The following is a 22,085-nucleotide window of genomic DNA, read 5'->3' on the forward strand; positions in this document are numbered from 1 at the left end:
GGAGACAAACCTTGTTTGCTCCTGATTCAGCAGCCTTGTCACATAATTCTCCAATTTCAGATCTGTACTGGGATGATATGAAGCTCTTAGGCTTTGTATACTTATTTTTGTGTTTAAGAAGATCATATCTCATCTTGCACAAGTCTGTGTGTGTGGAGTTCTGTACCTGTTCATTTTTTAACCTTGCTTTGTGATTTAAAAATATATATAAAAAAACAAGAGAGATAAGAATTAGATTAGACCAGCCAGCCAGTTGAGTGTTATTTGTTCTCTCTGAGCTTCTGTAGATAAAGCCTGAATTTGCCACTTGTGCACACTGAAAAGTAGAACCCTGCCCAAAATAAAAATATTTTTTTTTTGTGGCATTCAGTTCTCTATCATGTTGGCTCTGTTTTTCAGATTGTAGCTTTCACTTTCATTACAGACATAATATTTTACATTTTCTTAAGCACTTTCCCTTCTACTTGACCTTGCCTATAGTTTACATGCCATTATCTGTTTTTTCCAGGGAGTGAAAACCATGAATAATTGGTGATTGGTATTGAAAACTGTAGTAATTGTCCATTCATTTTGTAATGCATAAACAACCTTCAGAGATGTTTGGTTATTTTGTAAATATACTTTTTCCGTCTCTTCAGATTTATTTTGAGACAGCAGTTTTGTTAAAGAGCTAATTGCTAAGTACAGGCAGACAAAATTGCACCCACAATGTGATAACTGGTAGCAAAGCATGACAAGAGTGATTTAAACCTTAAAGCCCACACTCCAGTAATGTCCTTGAAATGAGCAGCTCTGTTAAAAGCCTGAATTGTAAGTGTCCTCTGCAGGCATAGTGTTACTCTTTGAAACCCGAATGCTATTTGTGTGTGTGATAGATTCTTTTGTAGGTTAATAATGCTTTTTGCACAGTCTGTCAGAAAGAAAAGCTGCACATTTTGAATACATTTGTTTGTCCTAGAAGTCTTGACAAATTAACAGGTACATTGTATTCTGTCCACTTGTGTCAAAAATAATGCAGAATTGCTCTTTGTGTAGATTGAAGCTGTGAAGCTGTTTTTTTACAAAGGGTTATGAATCTCAAATAAATTCAAACCATTTTGTCAAATCTTCAAGTAAGTGACAGACTGAATGTTAAAAATGACTTGTATTATCCAGAATTATATTGAATTACAAGGAAACATGGTAAGGTTTGCCATCAAAGCCCACTTTAGGATCCTCACAAATATGTATATTTTGTTGGGAGTGTCTTCATTTGTATTTGAAAAGCTTTTTTTGTCTCCTGCAGGCACTTGCATCTCACCGAGCATACATATTGACTGCACGCATCCCAACTAAGGTAATAGCATATGTTTTCTTAGCTTTTTCATTCCCTTTGTAATGTCCTATTCTTACAGAAGGTAAAGGTAAAGTGATTTTTGGAGATATTTTGAAAAGATGTCTGTTATTCTCTTCCTTCGAGAAATTGGGCTGTTGAACACAAAAAGTGCTATTATTCTAAAATGGTACAACATACAAGCACAGAAATAAATTGGCATAAAAGGTGATATTCTGTACTTTTACCTCATATTCATCTGTTCATTTCAAAACTGAATTGCTAGAGTGTATATACCTATAATATCAATTTTGACTTCACTATCCCAAAGGTTATGGAGGGCACTGTAAAAATCTGATGACAGAGTTCTCTTGATATTTATTCATACTCTAGTGAAACAGGAATATAAAAGATGAAAACAGACTTGGTTATGGATCTTAAAAAAATATCTAAAATAGTTTTCAGGACCTTAATTATTCATGACAGATATTACTGTTCTGTGCAAAGCAAGTTAAGACTGCATCATAAGATCTTTAGATTTCTTCTAAGCAAGACACATTTTTCAGCCTAGAAATCTGTCTGTTATGTTTTTTTTACATTGGTGATATGAATAAATGTCTCTCATCATATCTGTATTTCATCTAGCCATAATGGCCTGATTAGTTACTGGTGTCTCCATTATCCCAGGCTGTCAGTAAATGTGTTATACACTGAAGGAATTATTTCCTATAAAAGATATATATATATAGTTATCAGGTGGGTAGCTGCGTCAGCATGCGTAGGCTGCAAAGGAACAAGAAGGCTCCACGGCCGAAACGTTGTGTTCTCTTTCTTCTTTTTTTCAGCATGGAATAAACCTATTACTTGTTCCTATATATAGTTATCTATATATATCTATAAGTTATATATATATTGTTAAGACGTCCAGGGTGTGGCTCCTTTAAAGGACTTTAAGGGACGGAGCCTCACTGGGAGATCGAAACATTGTTCATACAACCACAGCTGAGTGCAGTCTGAGGTTATGAGGCTCAGCTGTAGGAGTACTGTAAAAGTAAGCTGACTAATTCCATCAGAGAGACCAAGTCAGGACGTCAGTCCTGCGATAGCTGTAGACCAGAGCGGACAGAAGATCAGGCCCGCTCTGTCCACACATGCCGAGGTTTGGTAGCAAAATGAGAAGGTAGAAGAGCACCGGGCCGAAGCAGACATAGCAGCAGGTGCCAGGAGATGCTGGTATTGGCGAAAGCAAAGGGCGTCTGCATTTATGACGGAGAAAGCAGACTAGTGTCTGCAGCTGGTACCCCGATAAGGGGCGGAGACATGAGAACTACAGTCTAGGAGGAGACAGTGGGCAAAACACTAAAGAAACAATAAAGGAACCCTGGTGGACCTCATCTATCCTATCATGTGGTATAGAGGCATCAGTGAGTTAGGGACTCTGGACCCGAATATTGGAATATCAGCACGCGAGGGCTTGGTGTTCTCAGTGTAGGTACTGTACATCACATACCTTGGTTACCTCAACAAGGGTTCCGGATTCATCACCACTCTTGGGGGGGAGCGCATGCAAAAGTGTGAAAAAGTTCCATGAGAGGTGTGTCCTGAGCCTTGGACACTCCTGTTTCACGACTACCGAGATAGCCACTTCACACCTAGCGTACCTTCACAGTGGTACATCTTTAGGTCTGGTGTCTCCCACCTCTGGGGGCCTGGGTTCAGTTCTGGACCTGGGGTGCTATCTGCATGTAGTTTGTATGTTCGCATGCTTCTCCGCCGGATGCTCTGGTTTCTGCCCACGTGCTGGTACTGTAGGTTAATTGGCTTCAGGGAACATTGTCCCGAGTGTAAGTGTTTGTGTTTGTGTTCTGCGATGGACTGGCATGCTGTCCAGGGTGTGCCCTGCCTTGTGCCCATTGCTTGCCAGGATAGGCTCCTGCTCTCCCACAATTGAATAAAGTGGTTAGACAATGTATGGATGAATGATGTTTATATCAATATACATAAATTATAATTAATTAAAGAAACTATAACTAGGTCAAATGTACTGTACTTCTGCAGGAAGATATAGGAAAAATAGGTGTTACAAATACCTGTACATTAACATTTTGGATATGAAAATATGGTTGTTCATTATTTGTCTGCATGCATGACTGTGCTTGTTTGCGACTATTAAGAATTTACTTGGCATGCTGCCTTTCCTTAAACAAGTTCATGCAACCTCTGTGTGATTTAGTATTAGCATAAGTAGCGAAGGGATTGTAAAGGCATTTTTTTGGAAGTTAAAAAAGGTCAGTTTCATTTTTTTCTAGGCAGTCTATAACATGTTTTGTGGTAGACATGAATTAGCTATCAAAGTAAGCTTTTATTTATTATTCAATAATACAGATTCATGTAGTACCCTAGATGAAAAGGTGAGGTCTGTTCAGTGTTTCATGCCTGTTCCTTGTCTGTAAATGGCAGAGATTCTCCTGATTGCAGATGTGACCAGTCCCACTCTTAAAATCCTCAAATGGCAAAGTACGCAGTACAGTTACTGTTTGGCAGTGATTTACATTTATAAAATATATATTTTTCTTTAAAAGTGCCTTATGTTTTACAACATAAGTTTTACAAATGTACAAGTTCTTGTTTCAGGAAACAAAAATTAAATAGGAAAGAATAGTAAAAGTTGAGGTGAAATATCATCATTTTCTAGTTGGAGTGCAAAAGATCTGAAAAGTCAGGTCGTGTTTGCAGTTCTAGATATAATGTAAATATTAAGTTAGGTGGGGGGGGTATAATAAATTGTTAGAAGAGCTGCTGTAATATTAAAATATTGCTGGACAAAAAAACATGAGAGTATTCTAAGCAGCATCGGAATGAATCATCCCGCTCTCTGGTTGGAAGTGCCCTGAGGGAAGCAGATACAGAGATAACAGACTATAGAGGAAAACTACTGCAGAGTGAAGTATTTTAGTTCAGGAAGCAGTGTCTTTCCTGAATTAGTTTGGCTTCTTCTCTCTCATTCCTCAAAGAGGCGCAAGGTCACATTTCTTAGCATGAAGTAGGTTTAATCCTTACAGGAAATGTTTATTTCTGGTAGCACCTATTAGAATGGAAGGTTTAAAAACCTCTCTACTGCTGTACTGTATTCTAAACATACATATGGCTGTCTGATTCCCTTTCAGGCAAAGACTTAATATTCATATTGTTCAGTGACCATTCTGTATGTCTCCTCTTTAACTGATGTTTTTGTGAAGGATGTACTGTTACATGCTTTATTTTTTAAACCTCCCATGTATTTGTACAGTTGAGTTGAATGTGGAAAAGGTGGAAAATGCTTTAAGATTGTTGGATAGTGTTTTTTTACTATTAAGTGCTTTAACCATCTCCATAGATCACTATTATTAGTTATCTATTATATGCTCTTCCACTTCTGCCAGGTCACAACCTTAACATTTTTGTAAAAAGAGGAAATTATTATTTATTTATGTAATTAATTTTATTTCAGCTTGAACAGACTTTCAATTATTTGGAAATTCAAGGAATCCACTGTACCAAGCCTGGTCAGGTAAGGAACATACTGCTTTAAATACTTGCATTTAGGTCTTCTTTTTAAGCTTTTTTTGTCTTTGTCTTTTTTTGATAATCTGTATTATCTTGAATTTGTCATAAGTAACGTTTTTATAACTCAAAATTAATAATATGCTTGGTCCTTAGGCATTGAAACTGTACCTTAGAAGTGTATCTGTGATTAATTCACTAAGGCAGGTTAAACTATTCTCAGAATAATATAATACAAATTGGACAGACAGAGGTCTAGCAGTTTTTTATTGTAATTTATGCAATGCCATTAGGCCTTTCTTGCTGTTAAACACTTGACATATATTCAGGAAACCATTAGTCCAGTACAATGAGTCTATTAAAATAGGTCTTCTGTAGCTTAAATATATACTTATATTAATTATGCAAAAGTAGTCTAAAATGTTTCTGGGTTGCTTAAAGAGTATTCTTCTGTGACCTCTCAAATAGCTGTCCAAACTCCTGTGCCAAGGGACTGTTCAAGCTCCCCCTTGTGGTGCTTGCTCTGGTTGAGCAGTTTGCGTGCTCAGAGGTGTCTGTGTTACTTGTTCAGATCAAGTATTTGGGTATTTGTAGTGGCTTGTCCAGCTGAGGGTTTTGCTCTATGCACAGTGGAGCTTTATGATCTGACATTGCTGGTTTCACATCAGCTGTGACTTGGATTTCCCAAGTGAAAGCTCACAACTAGCTGGGGTTAGGGTTGGGATTAGTAGACATGGGTTCTGCTGGCTACCAGTGAAAGCAGTCACAGGGGGTCCTGTTACTTTCCAAGCACTTCTTCATTCAAGTATTTCTTTTTAATGTAGTGGTAAGCTTTATGCGTTGCATGTTAAGCCGAATAGCTCAATGACTGGGTGACATAGGAGAGAGGTCTGTCAGCATTAACTCTTCCTTTCTGTGAGGGTATAGGGGTTGTATTAAGAAATGATACGATAGGGTAGGCATACCTCCATAATATTCAACAATTCTGTTCCAAAGAATTTTTGACACTAGGCTTAAGTAAAAAGTCTGATTTTCTTTCCTAGCCTCATCATGAATTATGAAGAACCTTAGGTTCATATACAGTACACAATTCATATTTAATTTTGAATTCAGATTTAATGTACTGTGTTAAGTGTAGTATTATATTGAAGCACATACTGGTAAAAACATGCATGACTTTTCATTTCTTGTTTCTTATTTTTTTCTTAGACAAATAAAATAAAAAATTAAAATTGTAACTAATAATAATGCAATAATAATAACAATAACCCAGTGATAGGTGAAGTATCTATTGTAGTTTATTGAGTTTTTATATTAACTGCTACTGGGTGATGAAAACAGGTTCTACAGAGATTACTTTTATATAAAAGGAGTTCTGCAATAGTCTGTGATATCATTTAGTTTAATTAAATAAACCTCTATCTCATTGAGTGCTGTCACATTTGACAAACAACCCCTAACCTGTGCTATTTGGATGCAATTGATTACCCTTTTTGGGTCTTTTAAGAAACAAAAACTGATGATTGTTAAGTAATTGAACTGCATTCACTTAACGCAGATTATGGCTTTACAGATCATTTAAGTGACTATTTCTTTGCTGAGTGACAGAAATACATTAGCCAGCATCACTTAAAATCTCCTGTTGTGCCCACATGAAATCTCTTAAACCAATTAATGATGCTTCAAAGACTTCAGATTTTGTCAGGCCTGTATTGTCAGCATCTTTAAAACAGTCTCAAGAGCTCCCTTTTAACAAAATCAATCTTGCTATAACAGGAGGAGATAAAATTAGTAACTGGCAATTCAACAATGACTCAATAACTTGAATAGGTAGGAAGTCATATTTATTTCACTAAAAATCAGGATTTTATATTTATGATTTTGATTTGTTCAAAAATAAGTCTTGTTATTATAGAAAGACAACTCCTGTACTACACCTTTGAACCAGTTTCAAGGTTTATAGCTCATAGTTTTAAGTTTGTATTCAGATGGGTATTGCAAAAGTAGCATGTGCAGTCAAATCCCAGAATCAATCCACCATCTCTCGGGCACCTCTCACTGAGATGAACAACCTCTCTGAGCCAAAATGCCAGCCATCTGGTGTGGAAAGTTGGGAAGGTCTTAGATTAGAAGAACAAAAGTCCTAGTTTAGGATTATTACCACCCATGTTTAGTTAAAGACACTGGAATAAATAAGATTTTGACTTTGAGCCTTGATTTATTAATCATATGTTAATCACACGATCAGATTTTACATTTTGAACAACTGAGATTTTGTCTTAGCTTTACTCAGATAAAACAACAGTTTTTAAAATATATATAGTTCTAACAACTCGAAAAGTGTATTATTAGTTTCATAAAATCAATGAATTGTTAAAATGAAAGCAATGGTTGTAATTGGTAGTTCTTTAATTATATAATCATGTTTCATACATATTCTGTGAAATATTAACAGCAGAGATTGTTTAATATTTGCTTTAGATAATTCAGTTTAAGGAGGGTCATCTTATTTAATTTCTGTTTGCTCTTTCCAGCTGGTTGTGGAGTGTGAAAGGGGTGTTATTTCTATGAAGCTTGCGTCCTCTGAAGATGTGAACGAAGTGGTGGCACACATAGGGACCTGCCTCCGAAGGATATGCCCTGGTCTGTCTCCTCTGTAGGTGGTCTCAGAATGTCTCTTCACCTGTATGCAATCTTGTCACTTCATTTCTCAAGAAGTGAAACTTCAGCAGAAACAAAATACCTGCATGTAAACGATGAGAGGAATATTTCTTTCTTTGGCTGTTTTAGCAGAATGGAATGGACTAGAGCCCACGTCAAGAGCTCAAAGTATTTGTAGCAAGCCTGAGCAAATAATCTTAAATGATAAAACAAAGAGAAAAATAACCTTTTCAATTATTCCCTCTAAGGCAACCATACAGTATGTAACCAAAATGTTGGTAAACACCTGAATAGTGCCTGCATTAATCTATCACTGAATTGGAGTATTCTGTTTATGTCAGCATCCAAGCGCTTGCTAAAGATGTACTGTCTGTGCCATGTAGCATAATAATAATAATAATAAGAAGAAAGTAATAACAGTGGCATTTTGAGTATAAGAAAACACTGGAACACTGATTGTCAGCAGCATGTATTATCTTGTAACAAATAAATGCCAACACAATACTCTTCGATCTACATGTATCAACGTCTAGTACTCATTCCTGGTCCATCTTGTTCCTCTGCCTTCGATTTGGCATCTTGTGATCATCTTTCATAAACACCAAATTATCAGACCAGCTCTGACCTACCAAGCTTTATATCCACACAAGCCAGGCAAAAATATGAATGCTCTTGTAATGAAGTGTTTGATAAGGTAGCATGTTACCCTGACCTTTCAAACCTATATCTACAAAAACTATTTTTGTCTTTTACAATATTCCATATTCCAAGAAACTATCCAAAGATAACTTTCTAGTACATTTGCTGTAGCTTAGAGCTGAGTAGGCTATTATGTGTACTGGGGCTAGGGGTCACAAAAGATACTATCCTGTCAGAATGTTGATTGTTAAAAGAGATAATACAACAGACCGAATTCTAGCTAAAAAGAACAGATCTGTAATGTGATGTGCAAGGCAACACACTTTAAAATACTACATGCATTTACTTTTAAATGCAGCCACTATTGCAGACAGCATTACAGTAATTGTACAGTAAATTTGTGTATAATCCTCTTTTGCTTTATTGAGTTCAATATACATTTTAGTCCCAGCCATAGGTTTTATCATGCCTGTTTCAAGGGTGTGTCAGTGATTTCATTATATCACTGTTGCTTCTGCACATGCCCTTATATGTTTGTTTCTAATCACCTATTCTTTGACATACGTTTGACAGACAAGTAATGAAGAAGCTGTTGATGGAACCAGTGGAGCGCCTGTCAAACCTCCAGACATTGTGGGACAATCAGAGTGTGACTGAGCCTGGGCCTTGTGGTAATATAACAAGAATGTGTAAATTCCCCCCCCCCCCCCCCAAGTTTGTTATAGGGGAACTGCAGTCCCAATTTCATAGACCGGTTAATAAATCTTGGTAACAAAATAAATCAATTGATGGTTTTGTAAAATTGTGTAAATTCACAAACACAAAATCACAAACTTTGTGAAACTACTGTACGTCTCCATGTCTCAGACTCGCATTTGAGTCCCACATGGAGGAAAATAAAATAATCTATAGTAAGTGAAAATGTACAGGCTCACAGCATGCTGCTCTACCCAACCATTGAAAGTAACACAAAAAAAATAAAACATACTGTAAAACACTACAAACATTAATAGGTAGGTAATTTTTTTTTTAAAAAGCTGTTTGTAAAAGTGTGGCTTAAGTCTTACCATAAGAACAGTTGGTGTGAGTGCATCTGTTATAAAACAGTGAATTCCACAGTCTTATTACTTTATAAAAAAGAAAGATTCTCCTTTTATTTTGTACAGTATATTGTTCCTGGGAGGCAGAAAAGACAACTGTCAGTTGTCCTTAGTGAGTGTTAGTGATAGTATAGTGAGATAATCAAGTCTTTCCAGCAATATATTACTTTATATTGTAGTAAAATATTTTTTATACCATAAGCCATTGTAGTGAATGTAGCACAGAAGTAATTTGAAAATTTTCTTTAAAACTCAAACAGCTACATTTTGCACAAGTTGTAGATGTGACAGCATTATTTTAGTATGAAAATAAAGCATTTTGATAGCCCATTCACAATTAATTAAAGGCATGAGTTAATGTATCAACATCAGATAAACCAAGCAATTGTTCCAGGAGTGTTTCTCAGATGATAAAAAGCAGTTTAATAGTTTATTTAATAGATTCAAAGCTTAAGTGGAGATATTGCTAAGACTGAGGTCCCTGTGGATACAGAGGTCAGCAAGGGTCTTTTCTGTATGTATGGCTGGAGTATGAAACAAATGCAAGCTTTTAACGTCTGTTATAACAGAATAAATATAGGTTATGAATAATTTTAGTTGTAGGGTCTCTTTTGTAAAACCATTCTTTGGAATATTTTTTCTTCACATTTAGCTTTTTATCACTTGTTTTTTCTTATCTGTCAGTAAGGCAGTAATGCAGCTATTTTATTACTAATAATTGAAACAAGTATGTGAGTTTTGAGTGACTTTTTATTCTCAAATTCTGACCACTATTACACACAATAATGGTCCACTTTACATGCTGTAAATATACTTTGAATTCTTTGCTTATTAACACTTTTACAGTGCCTTGCGAAAGTATTCGGCCCCCTTGAACTTTTCAACCTTCTGCCACATTTCAGGCTTCAAACATAAAGATATAAATTTTTTATTTTATGTGAAGAATCACCAACAAGTGGGACACAATTGTGAAGTGGAACGAAATCTATTGGATTTTTGAAACTTTTTTAACTAATAAAAAAATGAAAAGTGGGGCGTGCAAAATTATTCGGCCCCCTTGCGTTAATACTTTGTAGAGCCACCTTTTGCTGCAATTACAGCTGCAAGTCGCTTGGGGTATGTCTCTATCAGTTTTGCACATCGAGAGACTGAAATTCTTGCCCATTCTTCCTTGCAAAACAGCTCGAGCTCAGTGAGGTTGGATGGAGAGCGTTTGTGAACAGCAGTTTTCAGCTCTTTCCACAGATTCTCGATTGGATTCAGGTCTGGACTTTGACTTGGCCATTCAAACACCTGGATACGTTTATTTGTGAACCATTCCTTTGTAGATTTTGCTGTATGTTTGGGATCATTGTCTTGTTGGAAGATAAATCTCCGTCCCAGTTTCAGGTCTTTTGCAGACTCCAACAGGTTTTCATCCAGAATGGTCCTGTATTTGGCTGCATCCATCTTCCCCTCAATTTTAACCATCTTCCCTGTCCCTGCTGAAGAAAAGCAGGCCCAAACCATGATGCTGCCACCACCATGTTTGACAGTGGGGATGGTGTGTTGAGGGTGATGAGCTGTGTTGCTTTTACGCCAAACATATCGTTTTGCATTGTGGCCAAAAAGTTCGATTTTGGTTTCATCTGACCAGAGCACCTTCTTCCACATGTTTGGGGTGTCTCCCAGGTGGCTTGTGGCAAACTTTAGACGAGACTTTTTATGGATATCTTTGAGAAATGGCTTTCTTCTTGCCACTCTTCCATAAAGGACAGATTTGTGCAGTGTAAGACTGATTGTTGTCCTATGGACAGACTCTCCCACCTCAGCTGTAGTTCTCTGCAGTTCATCCAGAGTGATCATGGGCCTCTTGGCTGCATCTCTGATCAGTCTTCTCCTTGTCTGAGCTGAAAGTTTAGAGGGACGTCCAGGTCTTGGTAGATTTGCAGTGGTCTGATACTCCTTCCATTTCAAGATGATCGCTTGCACAGTGCTCCTTGGGATGTTTGAAGCTTGGGAAATCTTTTTGTATCCAAATCCGGCTTTAAACTTCTCCACAACAGTATTACGGACCTGCCTGGTGTGTTCCTTGGTCTTCATGATGCTCTCTGCGCTTTCAACAGAACCTTGAGACTATCACAGAGCAGGTGCATTTATACAGAGACTTGATTACACACAGGTGGATTCTATTTATCACCATCAGTCATTTAGGACAACATTGGATCATTCAGAGATCCTCGCTGAACTTCTGGAGTGAGTTTGCTGCACTGAAAGTAAAGGGGCCGAATAATTTTGCACGCCCCACTTTTCATTTTTTTATTAGTTAAAAAAGTTTCAAAAATCCAATAGATTTCGTTCCACTTCACAATTGTGTCCCACTTGTTGGTGATTCTTCACATAAAATAAAAAATTTATATCTTTATGTTTGAAGCCTGAAATGTGGCAAAAGGTTGAAAAGTTCAAGGGGGCCGAATACTTTCGCAAGGCACTGTATGTGTTTTATAAAAGGTGTGGCTGTCTCAGGAATATTTTAAGCTTAATATAATAAACCACTTGATTTTTTCTTGTCATTTATTTCAAATCACATATATGAGAGAAAATAAAAATAATATACTATTTTCTTGTAAAGCCACACAACCTCTGTAGTTAATGGGCTGAAGAGCTGAACCTTATGAATTATACATCAGTAGCAGGGGGAGCATGATACTCCTAATTCTTCTCAAATTTCTTACTATTTTTTGCAACACTTTCTTCTTATAGGCTGTGCTAGTTAACATCAGAGGTACCATCATGCCAACAGCTGTTTAAGGAACTGCTACAGGATTGTTTGCCATGGTTGAATGACTGCGTTTATGGGATATTTTTCCACACTCCACTAAACCTGTCAAACCACCCTCATTTATAACAGTAGTGTTGCCTCCTAGGGCCATTCTCTCTTCAGCTTCTTATCTGACATTTAGCCCTGTAGTTTAAATTTAACTCTGTAGATGTAAAACCAGCCTTCATCAAAGTAGGTGTGCTTTGTGATTTTATTATAGTTGCATGGATTTTGAACAAAATGAAAATGTCTAGGCCACCCTGTCACATTAGCACTCTCATTTCTTAATATTAAAATATTAATATAAATATATAGAGCTTGTACTCCTTGGCTTTGGAATGACAAAATATTCAACTATTTTGCCTTATATAAGCTTAATAGTAAGGATTCTGTGTGTCATTATTTTGCTTTGATCAGTGTAATCTTTATACCAAGCTTATATCTGCTTTGAAGCCCAGGCTTTTTAAAATGACTTTTTTATCTAGCCACTGCATGATTAAGCTGTTATTTAATTTATAGTCTTAGTAAGTGGGAGTCTGATATCAACATATTGATTCCCTTTTTTATTTCTTGATAATCTCCTTCATCTGTCTTTCACAAACAGAAGATACTGCCCTTCATAAAAGCTATGTAACAGCTATAATTAATAGCAGATTAGCAATCATAAGTATCTTCAAGAACTGTTTGAAAAAGTAGATGATTTTCTTTATCTTTTCGAGCTTTCTTGAATTTAGTATTCTTGAATTTTAGATCAGACATGTAGTTTAGTAATGCGTTTGTGGATACTCAAGCTACCCAATCTATAAAACAATTTCTTAAACTCTTTAGAATGAAATCATTGTGGTGTATGTATTACAGTATTTGTATTAGGTGTAAAAGTGTTCTGTAGACTGCAAATCCCATTTCCTTTGATTCTTCCTTTCAGGTGGCTTCTCGCACATGTACAAGTGTGTCTGTGACTGGCTGGGACTACCGTATAGGGAAGAGGTGCAGTGGGTTAGTATGGTCTTTTAGTTGTGCTTAAGTACTAATCTATCCACTCCATTCACTGTAATGTATCCTTTCAGTAACTGAAATACAAAACCACTGTATACGGGCTAAAGCTGAGAAGGTAAAAATGAAATATGAAATCGCCTTTTTCTATGTGTGTTTGTTACTGGGTTTCTGCGAGATCAATAAAAACAGGATACAGAAGATGAGTATGAAGATGAGAATATACAAAGACTGAATTAATTATTATTACCTGGGCAAGTCAGATCTCTTTAACTCGTATCTACAGAAATCGTGAGCTGTATATTGTATATGTTCCTTATGGGTCTCCCAGTGAATTAGAATGTTCCGAGGCAGCTGAAGAAAGTCTACCTTGGTGACACCACTGGTACTGCAGTATTTATGAATGCAATTTGGTTAAATCATTAGCTACTGTTAGCTATTAGAGAAAGCAAAGGGTGGAGTCTACTACAGTTCTCCAGTGTCCTCAAATTTTTGCCATTAACCTTTGACTTATATGATCTAAAGTGGTCTCACTTTTTGGCCTTTTAAAGAAAGTCGGCAACGTTTTTTAAAATTTTGCTTCTTTGAGCTCTGTAAGTGAAAGCTAGCAGCTGGGACATTCTCAAAATGTAAGGGTAAAGGCCCCATACAAACAGGTGTATGACAACCAGAAACATGTTGTGTGCTCTTATGTCTTATTTAAGGCTTTTTGTCCAACAACAAGCAGCTTCAGGTTAGTCTTCCATCTAATTTGGCTTTATTTGTGGTTAATGGTTTAACAAAATGCCCTTCAATACACATCAGGGTAAAGCTTTTATTTTTCTTTTTTTTTATTAAACAGGATGTGGACACCATTTATTTAACACAGGATACAAGAGAGTTGAATTTGCAGGATTTTAGTCATCTTGATCACAGGTAATCTGTTTTTTAAATTTAAATACTTTATGCTGTTCTAGTCTTCAATAAAAACAGGATGTTGTTATGCAGATACTATATAATGCATGGTGTCGATTTAGTACTTTCCAGTCATTTATTGAAGATAAAAAGATTAAAGGTTCTTAACATACACAATTTGACCTCCAGTTTATATGTAAAAGTGATCTACTCTCATACCACAAGAAAACCATTTTTATTGCCACACTAATTATTTAGCCAATCTTTTCTCTGTTATATAATAGAAATCATGGGTAACAAATATTAGAGCATTTATTTTTATTTACTGATATCATCAGCAAAACATTCATCAAGAAGTAATCTGCTGTGTGCAGTAGTTTAGTTGATGGTTCAGTAAAACAAATATATTGGCAGTTATTGGAAAATTACCAACATGTAGTATTGTTGTTTTGCTCTGTATAAGGACAGAGCAGAATGTTGTTCTTTCGATGAAGTATGTAATAAGTGATTTCCCAATATTTGTTTTATATCCTAGAGATTTGATTCCTATCATTGCTGTTTTGGAATATAACCAGTGGTTTACAAAGCTCTCCACCAGGGACTTCAAACTGGTGAGTCATGTTGAACTGTTACAGATTCACAGCAATTTTATAGCAGCTCTCCATTTTTCTCTCATTTCTCTATTCATTTTTTTCTAGTTGAAAGCACTTCAAATACAACTTCTTTGGCTATGTTAACAACAGTTCCTGAAGTATTGGAGCCTGAAATTGCAATCCAATTCAATTTCTTTAGATGATATCAAACTTCATGAGTTGAAAACTGAAAGTAACTGATGTCTAGGGATGTGATGTGATGACAAGCTATGAAAGGAACATTATTGTATATTCATCATGATAGTTTTTCTGAGATGATTGGTATTACCCTGGTGTTAGAACTTGAATCCATTAAGGCTCAGGGTGAAAAACCCACATTGTCCTTACTACTTCATTCTAAATAATGTGTTTGTAAATGTGTTTAGAATAATAATTAATGACATTTAAAAATCCTAGAATTCATAAAACAATATCATGTAAATTGCTCTGCATCAACTTGGTGGTTCTTGCACAATAAACATTTTGGAAGGATTGGAAGCATAAAATAAGGCAGATTGTGGCTCAGGTGAAACACATTTTGTTTGCTCTGTAGTGAGCTTGTTGTTAAAATGTCTGGGTTCTTAATACATACAGTAAGTCTACAAACAACAATTTGTATAGTACAGGCACATTCTGTAGGTTCTAATAAGAATCGGTTGCTATCAGAACATATACTTGCGCTTTGCTTTAAAGAGAAAGGTACACACCTAAACTCACATATGTATTTATATAAAACAAGATGTCTGATTTGTCACAGGCAAATGTTATTGTGGAAGCTGTTCATATAGCCATTTTCTGGAGCACTGGTCATCTATAATTGCTAATTGGTATATTAAAAAAATAAAATAAGAGTACACGTACAAAAAATGTAGTGTAATCTATAAAGATTGTTACCAAATGTGTATGGATCCTGAAAATACTCCTGTTATTGGGATGGTTATATGTTTTAAAACGGCTTTGAGAGAATGCAAAGAAAAACTGCATTTACAATTGCTTAAAAGGCCAATAAAGGGAAACGGATTCAACATTTGTTCATTTATCAATAGAAAAAATCCTGTTTAAGTTGTCCTGTGACTTTATTTCGACACTAAACTGTTAAGAATTATTTGTTTAGATGTTGAAAAGCAAATAAAAAAATAAAAGAAATGTACTTTTGATTCAGATAATGGACGGACAGTGGATAATATTTTTAGACTTTGTCACAGGAACTGCTAGCCATTTTTTTGGTTGATGTCCTAGCCATAATGATTATCTCTCACTCTTACATGGGAAATGTGTTTGTGAGTCATGATGCATTAGACGGGAGACTGAAATCTGTGGATGGTTGATAATGAAGCTCTAAAAACACTAAAAGAATGTCACACCTTATAATCTTCCACCGAGATCTTGATTCGTCTAGGCATGTTCAAATGGATAAGTTCAAAATGGCTTGAGCTGTGATAGCACAACAGAGCTGTTTGTCCTAACTGAAAAAGTTCCACTTGCTGTAAACCCCCTTTAAAAAGATACTATTTTAAAGGATGCTAATTACTTCCCAATTACAAAAAGGAGGTGCAGCCCAGTGAACTTAGTTTGTAAGAAGGAATGATTGCTCTGGTTAAAGTCAGAGAATGGCACATTCCTTGTGGAATTGTATATGCAATCTCTTATCAAAAGAACACATAATTTCAGAGGACTTTTATTTTTCAAAACACTCCAAGATCCAGAATATAAATTGCTCCAGATAATGCTACATACTGCTTGAACATGAACTGCACTATTACTGAAGGGACTGAAAGTATGGCTATTTTCTGTAGGTCAGCAGGACCCAGGAAGATCAAGGCTGCATTTTAGAATGATGTTCAAATGTGTCTGTTGTGTGTGAACAAGAAAAAGATTAACTATTCACTGGCTCCAGTTATGCCCTGTGTTAAACTGCACTCAGCATGCTTTAAAATTCCAGAGAGGTTTAAATTGAAGCCTAGAGAATTTTAAGCCATCCTTTCTCAGTTGACTTCGTATTTAGCTTTCACAATATACTGAAATGCCTGTCAATCAAAGAGGATTCTGCAATTTTCCAAGTAGTTAATGAGAAGAGAAACCCTTAAAAATTGAATTTAAGTTTTTTAAAGATGTTTAAAATGCTTATGTAGAAGATGAGAAAAAAAACACAAGTATAATTGATCATTTGTTCTTTGTGCATAAAAAGATCTCTAAGGGTTAGCTACAGTATCTAATGATTTATTGATTATTTAAAAATTGGAACTTCATGCCATATATTCACAATTGTTTTATGATTTTTCTTTTTTTTATATATATATACTGTTATAAAAATAATTATAAAAAGCTTATGCCTACAGCTACCTTAACCATGACATTTGACTGTGGCTTTACATTACTGGTATTCCTTCTGTGTTTCAATCAGTGGTCTTTAGGCAGTTGATTGTCCAAAATCTATATTTCATCTCTCCTCTCATTGCAGGTTGTATGTGTGGAACTGCTTGCTGATGAGATTGTATTCTCTTAGGATATCTCAAATGCCTTTCAGGGGATGACTTTCAAAGGGTCTTCCTCAAGATAGTTGCTTACATCTTCAGTAATGGATTCTGGGAAGGTCAATGCATCAATGGCCTTTTTCTGAACTTGCCTTCTTTCCTGAGGGTGCCTGTTTTTTTTCAGTCCACAGATGTGTGTGATCAGATCCTGCGAGTTGTGGCCCGGTCAAGCAGGCTGGAGGAGCTGGTTCTGGAGAATGCAGGCCTCAAAACGTGAGTATCTCTCATTGGGTTGAGTGAAAGAATGACTTGGAAACACTGCTGTCAGGAGATGTCTGCAGCAATTTCAGCTATAGCTAATGCCGTTGCTAATAGTGCTGCAACTTCAACTTTGGTAATGCTATAGATTAAACAAAATTATCTGAGGCTTCTGTACACATGCTTTATTTTAAATGCTCATACAGAAGTGTTTTCTGCCCATGCTGTTTCATTCATCTGCTTTGTTTCAGATAAAATATTTTTATTGATTGGAAACTTTGCATTTATTAATATGTTTCTGCACAATTTGCATAATATATTAAGTTCAATAGATTGCTGCTAGGATTTGTATTGTGTAGAACAAGGCTGGACAATCCTGCTACTAGAGGGCTGCTGTCTCTGCAAGTTTTCTACATCTATTTAAAGTACCTGCACCTGAAATCTGGAAGAAGCTGTTAATATTGGTCCCAATGAGCTGATTGAGGTTGTTATGAGGGAACGTGGGAAGAAACCTTGTAGATTTTCTGACACTCCATGACTAGGACTGCGTAGCCTGGTTTAAGGAAAAGTTTAAGGCCATGCTTGAAGATAAAAGGTGATATTGTTAATCTGACACCACGTTTTTTGATGGAGTTTAGACTACAGTCTTTATTTAAAGTGCATATGGGTGGGTTTAGTTTAGCTGAGTGTCAAAATAGAGAGAGGGTTCAGGGTGAGTGACCAGGTTCTCTCGTTGGTGATCTGTTGACTTAAAAAAATCCTCAACTATTACTCTGTGGGGGGAAAAAATATTTCAAAGCCCAGTAGAGGCCCCTCTAGAAAAAGGGCAGATGCAAAGACACCCAGTGATACAGTGCCAGCCCATTCTTATAGCTGAGACTCACAGTTCAAGAGATCTAACTAAAGCCAGAGAATGTACTGTATAATGGAGGGAAGACAGGTGCTGTACTTAAACATTGGACTCCAGTATATCCCATTGGTTGAACCTGCTTAAAAATGTATTTGAAGATAAAACTCCCTAATTACACTTTTTAATGTAAAAACCCCAAATCCTTAAACAAGCATTCTGTTGTCTTCAAATGTAACATTTTTTCAAAACCCTTGAGTTAGAGGATGTGACTGAATGAATTGTTAGAATTTTCTTACAAGGGGTTTTTCTTTAGTTGCCCCTTTTTTATGTGCTGCTTTGCATGCAAATGCAGTTGATTTTATTACGATTTGAATTTTATTTGATTTAGTTTGTGTTTTATTTTATCAGCGTTAACGTACTGTGGAGTACATCATATAACAAAGGGGGTGTGGGATGGCATTGTGTTTGGGGATGAAGAGCACTCTTCACGACTTGACAATTTGTGGATATGTATTCTGGATATGGGTCGGCAGGTTTTCTGACCAGCTTAGTTCTTAACCAGGTAAATCAGCTAGGTACTGTCTTAACAGCCTCTCCCAGCTCTTGAGATACTGCAATCACATCAGCTTTCCAGGGCTAGGATTGGAAAGCCATGCTTCGGATCTTAATTAGGCTTTTTCCTGAAGGAGATACTCTTAACTTATTGCCATTGTTTTTTTTCCTTTTTCTTTGTAGAGATTTTGCACAGAAGCTTGCCAATGCCATTGCCCATAATCCTTGCTCAGGACTTCACACAATAAACCTTGCAAACAATGGACTTGAAGATCGAGGTATGGAGAACTTGTGCAGGCTTTCATTAATAGCTGTTGGCAAGTGAAGGGGATTAAGGGAGCTTCGCTGTCACTGTTTTGAAATTAACTGGCTTTATTGCAAAAAAGTTATATGTCTGGATATATCAATTTACCCTCACAGCAACCATTGATTGAATTCTGCTCTCTCCAGAGTCACGCAGATGAATCCTTAAATGAAAAGGAATGTTTTGAATTTCAAATTATGTGGATATTCTGAATATTCCCAGGAGTGTCCAAACTGTCTCCTTTATCCAGTAGAATTTTACAATTCTTTTTGTTCAGCAGCAACTTAATTTGGACACCATTGTTTGCAGCCAATGGAGAAAAAAGTCCTTAATGCTTTATTAAAGTGATCCTTTCCTGTGTCTTGCAAAGCGTATGCTTTCTTATGAAGCTTATGCTTTGTCTTTTGAAATATACAGTATACACAGTAGCAAAGCTATTGGCTAAATGTTTAGTTTTCTGCAAAAAACCTTTTGATAATTCTAATGTTTCCTTAGATGTTTCATATTTGTTATAAGACGATTACATCTGAGTGTCCAAAATGAAATCTAATAAACACATTTTTCTATTTTATTGGGTTATTTTCAAATCGGTAAATTTAAAAAAAATGTTTTGACGTGTTGGAAGTGTTAATGATTAATTACTTATGCAGCAAAAATTATTAATACTTGCAGTATCAGTCATTTGATGGCATTTTACTCATTGAACAAGTCAAATGATTACAACAATGTTTTTTAAGTTCATCTTCATTAAATCTTTAATGTAATGAACATCACTTGACTTTCATATTTTCAATTTCTAAGGATTTTTACATTTATATTTACAAATTACATAGCCATAAAAGTCAAAATTCTACCTTTTAAGGTTGAGACTTTCAACACATACTTAACATTGCACTAGTCACAGTTCCTGTACTAAATTTTATTTTATAGAATTAAAGTGAGTAGGTTCTTTTTGGGTCTACATCTTGCAGCACCATTGATGGGTTTGGTTTTAAAATCCCAGTGAAATGCACCCTGTGTGGCTCTGCCTAGATTGAGCTTTATAACTGGGCCATCATGGCTTTGAGTCGGGGTTATGTCACTAGCCGACTAGTGACAGAAGTAGCTTAAGTGACAGTATGTAATTGTCCGAGAACTACCATGGGTACAATAGGAACAGTCTCTTACAGTCAACTGTAGAGTCTCAGCAAGTCTCAGCAAGGTTTGATAACAGTCTAATTGTGCAAAAATGGCCATTTCCTGAGAACACTGAAGGAGACACACACAAGGTGTATTTCCCACCGTGTCCCGAATTACAACAGAGTTTACAGAGCCATGTTCACTCTGTGCTATTACTCTATGCTATTAATGGGGGCTTATGAGTGACCATTCCACTTACTCTATGGCCTAGAGGCTATTCCTGATGATGTTATCTGGCCTTTCAGCCAATTCTGAGAAATTGTGTATAACAGCAGGTGTCTGGTTAAAATTCACTCAAGCCAGACCAGATGTATTGATCACAGGCCAGTATCAGACTTCTACACTCTCCCCTCTGGCCTGCCGTGTGCTTGAAGACTTCTGGCTCTGTCTGTGAGGGACGTTAGCCCTTCTCCAGTCTGTGCTGATGCTCCAGTACGGAACTGTGGTGCCTGTGATGTGCTGCAGGCTGATTGCCTTGAAGGCGAGTGGGTCAGAGGAGTCTGTCTGCTCTTCCTCATCATGCCCCGTCCACGGTCGTGGGGTTCATAGCTGCCATGCCCTGATGTGCAAAACACATAGTTGACTATTCCAAATTGAATGGGTATAGCAAAAAAAAAAAGTACAGATTACAATTAAAAAATACAGTGAAGTCATCAACATTTGCAAATACTTTCAGTTTCTATATTGTACTATATAATAGCTTATAAGGTGTTCAACACCTTCAAATCTCAGCAAAGGCTATGATTTGTTCAGCAGAACCTTTTATGAAAAGGTTTTGGAAAGCAGCAGAGATTCAGATGCATTAGTAGTGAGGGATCCTCTACAGGAGTACTTGTTGTTTTCGAGGATGTATTAGAATGAGCAGACAATGAAACATTTGTCCCACTTGTCTGTAGCAGAATTACATAACTGCATGACAATGAGCTCAGTACAAAGGCATTTTTGTGTTCACACACTTCTTGACCCAAACACAAAGTGTTGTGGGAAAGGTAAGAGACAGCTCAGATCTCTTTTAGGGATTTCCCATCCATGGAGCTCTTCAACAACAGTAACCCCTCTTTCTAATTATTTTCTCTTCTGCCTTTTTTGTGACAGGTATTTCCTCTCTGAGCACACAATTTGCCAAGCTCCGAAAGGGCCTCAAACATTTAAATTTGTCAAAAACCTCATTATCACCCAAAGGTAAAATATATTTTGAATGTAAATATTATTTAGAAACTTTCTGTTTGTCTCGATTGTATGGGTTTGCTTCGACGGTTGTGCTGATTATTTGCTTGTTGGACCCACATGGCTGTTCGTGTCAATTCTGGTGAGCTACTGTATCTTGTACTCACATTTAGAACTGAAACACATCCCGCTATGCTATTATTAAGTGGATAGTTCTACTATTATAATGCAAATAGTGTTGTTTTTATTTCTTTCAAGCAAAATGTTCAGCTAGAGAAACATAAAAAATGTAGAAGAGTAGAATGGCTCTGGAATCCCATTGCGGGCAAATGCTGAAGCACAGGACTTTCCATTGTCTTATATGGCTACATGTAGTTTAAATTATTGTTTTTTGATTGTAGTTATAAACTCTTCTGGATTATCCAACATAGATGTAATGTAAAGTATTTGCATAAGAAAATAAAAACTGTTACACACTAGTGGAGGCCTTTTGATCCACCCAGCTTGTTTGGTTGCTAATACCTAATTGGTGGATCTCATCTACTGTTTCTGATAGAAGCCATTGTAATGACTTTTGCTGACAAAATGTCCAGACTGCAAAAGCCTGATATGTAAAGAATTACCATCTGTTTCCTTCTTAAACACACACACCCTACGTTTTCTGGCTTGTGTTTCACTGTTGATCCTGAGCATGTCCATTGGGTTAACTGTGTCATGGACATTGATG

General features: G+C 36.4%; 1 protein-coding gene across 10 annotated transcripts in view; it reads left to right on the top strand.

Annotated features, from left to right (window-relative positions):
• The window catches only part of LOC102697957 (F-actin-uncapping protein LRRC16A), a 113,057-nt gene that overhangs the window by 30,189 nt on the left and 60,783 nt on the right, over nt 1-22,085 (top strand). For all 10 annotated transcript variants that reach the window (XM_069194920.1, XM_069194919.1, XM_069194927.1 and 7 more), the window contains 10 exons: nt 1,286-1,336; nt 4,803-4,862; nt 7,390-7,511; nt 8,729-8,826; nt 12,981-13,051; nt 13,890-13,963; nt 14,478-14,553; nt 17,233-17,321; nt 18,892-18,986; nt 21,287-21,373. In XM_069194920.1, coding sequence (XP_069051021.1) covers nt 1,286-1,336; nt 4,803-4,862; nt 7,390-7,511; nt 8,729-8,826; nt 12,981-13,051; nt 13,890-13,963; nt 14,478-14,553; nt 17,233-17,321; nt 18,892-18,986; nt 21,287-21,373 — 823 coding nt within the window. The remainder of the gene's footprint in view (nt 1-1,285; nt 1,337-4,802; nt 4,863-7,389; nt 7,512-8,728; nt 8,827-12,980; nt 13,052-13,889; nt 13,964-14,477; nt 14,554-17,232; nt 17,322-18,891; nt 18,987-21,286; nt 21,374-22,085) is intronic.

Source organism: Lepisosteus oculatus, chromosome 10, assembly GCF_040954835.1.
Source record: "Lepisosteus oculatus isolate fLepOcu1 chromosome 10, fLepOcu1.hap2, whole genome shotgun sequence".
Lineage (NCBI taxonomy): Eukaryota > Metazoa > Chordata > Actinopteri > Semionotiformes > Lepisosteidae > Lepisosteus > Lepisosteus oculatus.